Genomic DNA, 3,120 nt, shown 5'->3' on the forward strand with positions numbered 1-3,120 from the left:
ATATATATATATTCTCAGTCTCAGTTGTGTTTCTTGCCATTTTAAATTGCAGCATGTGAGAAGCCACTGGCTCTGTGGAGCCAACTGCAGTTTACTAATAGCACCTTCTTACAAAGTGTTGAACATTAATTAGTGTTTATTTAATGTCACCGGACTGGTGGGAGTGTGTTGCAGTGGTACTGAGGCAGCAGTGGCAGGTCTGGCTGGGGCTGCCCTGCCAGAGGGATGGGGGCAGATCTGTTTGCTAGCACCAGCTTTGGGCTTAGCTCTTGGTGAGGCAAGAGGACCAGAAGTCACCAGCTGGGAAGGAGTGTTGCTTTGCTAGGCCAGTTTAGGACAACAAAAGGGACAGCCATCTGGAGAGGGATCAAGAACCAAGACTCTTCCCAAGTCTTACATCCCTAGAGGTCCCTCTGCAGCAAGTGTCAGGAAAACTAAATGTAGGGGAAGAGATCGACTGACCCCTCCATGTGCCCCTCTGGTGCTTCAGGCATTTCCAGAGCTTTTTCAGGATCTGGCAAGACTTGCTTCCCTACAAGGTGTCTGATCCATGCTACTCTGCACAGCAAAACCTAGCTGCAGGAGAGAGAAATGCCTCTAATATTTTCTTCCTTTTATTTAAATCTCCTTGCCTATTTCATCCACAGCCTGAGTGCAAAGCTACGTGCCGTGTTAGGAAACAGAAGACCTTTGTCTTTTTGTAAAAGCAGGGAAAAGAATGTTTTGGGATTTCAGGCTTGTTTGGGTGAATCTCATCTTTCTCCCCACTATGTGTGATTTGTAGCATAGATACTTCTGACAGCAAGAATGCCTCCTATAGTATGAAAGAAAGAAATAAAGAACAATAATAATAGAAAACACATCAGCATTTTGGATACCTTTCCCTCATGTCCAGATGAGTAGCTCAGCTACTGGAAATACCAATGGTACCTTGTTCCCAGTAGAGACAACAGCAGATGGTAAATGCTGTTCAGATAGGGCAAAATACTTACATATGCTTAATTCAAGACTTGGAGAGGTGAAGGAGGCTTGCTTCTTCCTGGGTAATTTTATAATGGAACTCTTGACTCATTATTTCAGTGAAAAGGGTTCCTCCCGTGTCCTTCAAGGCTCAGAGCTGAGCCAAGAAAGACAACCTTGTAAACAGTCAAAATGGCATCTTGTGAAAATGAGGATTTTTAATTAGGTTGAGTTAGCCACGTTACTGCACCTCAGTGCATCTTACTTGTCCTGTCTCCAGACTCCATTGGAAACTTTTCTGTTTGTTGCTCACTCCAACTTTATGTTTATGTGTGTGTGTGTTGCAGACCCCCGAGTGGCTGGATAGTGACTCCTGTCAAAAATGTAACCAGCCTTTCTTCTGGAACTTCAAGCAAATGTGGGACAGTAAGAAGATAGGCCTCAGGCAGGTTTGTATGTGTCCTGTGTTGTGTCAACATGGTGTGATTAGGCTTTGCTCTCATAATACATGGCAGCAACCTCTTCTTCCCTAACGCCTTGAGAACTTGCAGTTTGCTCTTCCACAGAGTGCTCAGTAGTGGGACAGTGGGCTCCCTTCTGGTGAGGCTTCATCTTGTGTTTGGGAGGAACACACTTCTTTTTTTCTTCTATTTTTTCTTCCTGTTCCTTGGTTTGTTGTTTTTGTTTTGGGTTTTGGGTTTTTTTCCCCAATAGCAAATGCTTGTAATTGCCCTAGGGCTGAGTAAATCGGTTTGGGGTTTTCTGTGGCTTCAGCCATGTGTGATTTTGCTTATTGTTAGTTGAAAATGTTGTAGAAAGAAACTTGCAGCTGGTTTTTTGAGATTGTGCTGGAAGCAAAGCTGTTTTCAATGAACTTGGGTAAACATCTGTAACTGCTCAGGCTGTTGGAAAAGGCTTAGTGGAGCGCTTGGAACATACCACTGTGTTTTCCTGCCCAGCAGGAGAGGGCTGCAGATCACAGGCTTTTGGGAGAGGGGCATAAAAATGCTGAAAGGGATGTTCTTATGAAGCTTGGAGAAGTCAAGTGTGTGGGGCAGAGCTGAGCTCATCACCACAGAGCCTGGCTGTCCTGTGGCTGGTGAGGTAGCCTTGGGGTCCTACACAGGCAGAGCATGAGAAAGCACAAGGCGGTGGCGTCAGACTGCAGAAACACCAGAGCTTCTGGGGCTGAAGATGGCCAAAGATGTTGGCTGAGATTAATAGGTGGTAGATATTTATACTTACAGGCTGGGATGAGACTACAGAATGACACTGTGCTAATGGAGTCCTCTCCTACCTTGACCTGGAGATGTCTGAATATGTCAAGTGCTGCTGAGTGTTGGTGTCATCCCCTACACCCCCAAAGCGAGACTCCCTGGTACAGGGGTAATTGCAGCTCCCAGTGCTGGGACAGATGGCTGCCTGGCAGGGACACCTCCTGGGTGCATAGCACCTGTCCTCCCAACTCTAGCAGTACTAACAAAACCAGGACAGCTTGGACTTCCTTATTCTGCCTTCTACCCCTTTGAAAACCCCCTGTAACACTGGTCACACTCCTTGTGGAAGCCCTGGCCCACAGCTACATGCACAGATGCCAAGTGGTGGAGGCAGTGATGATTTACTGGTGGTGTATGGTGTTACCCTGGAGCCTGGGAGAGAAGTAGAGCCTACCTGGGTAGTGCTTTGTCTGCCACATCCATGCTAGTGATCAGTTGTTGCTTGTCCCAGGTAGTGGAGGAGGGGAAAAAAGGAAGAGCTCCTGAAGTCCTTGCCTATTTCCTTTCATCTTCCCTGCAAGTCACCTTCTTGTTTGCTGCAGCCTCCGCTGGGTCTTGCTGGAATGAGATGGCACAGCCAGCGGGCCCTGAGCAGTGAGCTGGGTGTGTTGCTGAAGTTGTGTTTCCCCGCGTTGTCTCCCGCAGCACCACTGCCGGAAGTGCGGGAAGGCCGTGTGCGGCAAGTGCAGCTCCAAGCGCTCCTCCATCCCCCTGATGGGCTTCGAGTTCGAAGTCAGGGTCTGCGACAGCTGCCACGAGTCTATAACAGACGAGGAGTAAGTGTGGGCACTGGACTGAGTGGGGCAAAACTGCTGCATCTGGTAGGGCCTGAGTGGATGCAGGGCTCTGGGAAGGAGCAGCCTGCTGGGGAGGTCCCCGGGCT

General features: G+C 48.3%; 1 protein-coding gene across 1 annotated transcript in view; it reads left to right on the top strand.

Moving 5' to 3' along the window:
- The window catches only part of WDFY2 (WD repeat and FYVE domain containing 2), a 34,557-nt gene that overhangs the window by 29,975 nt on the left and 1,462 nt on the right, over positions 1 to 3,120 (top strand). Inside the window, exons 9-10 of the mRNA XM_009993749.1 lie at positions 1,308 to 1,409; positions 2,883 to 3,013. Coding sequence (XP_009992051.1) covers positions 1,308 to 1,409; positions 2,883 to 3,013 — 233 coding nt within the window. The remainder of the gene's footprint in view (positions 1 to 1,307; positions 1,410 to 2,882; positions 3,014 to 3,120) is intronic.

This window comes from Chaetura pelagica, unplaced genomic scaffold (assembly GCF_000747805.2).
Source record: "Chaetura pelagica isolate M959 unplaced genomic scaffold, ChaPel_1.0 scaffold323, whole genome shotgun sequence".
NCBI classification, from domain to species: domain Eukaryota; kingdom Metazoa; phylum Chordata; class Aves; order Apodiformes; family Apodidae; genus Chaetura; species Chaetura pelagica.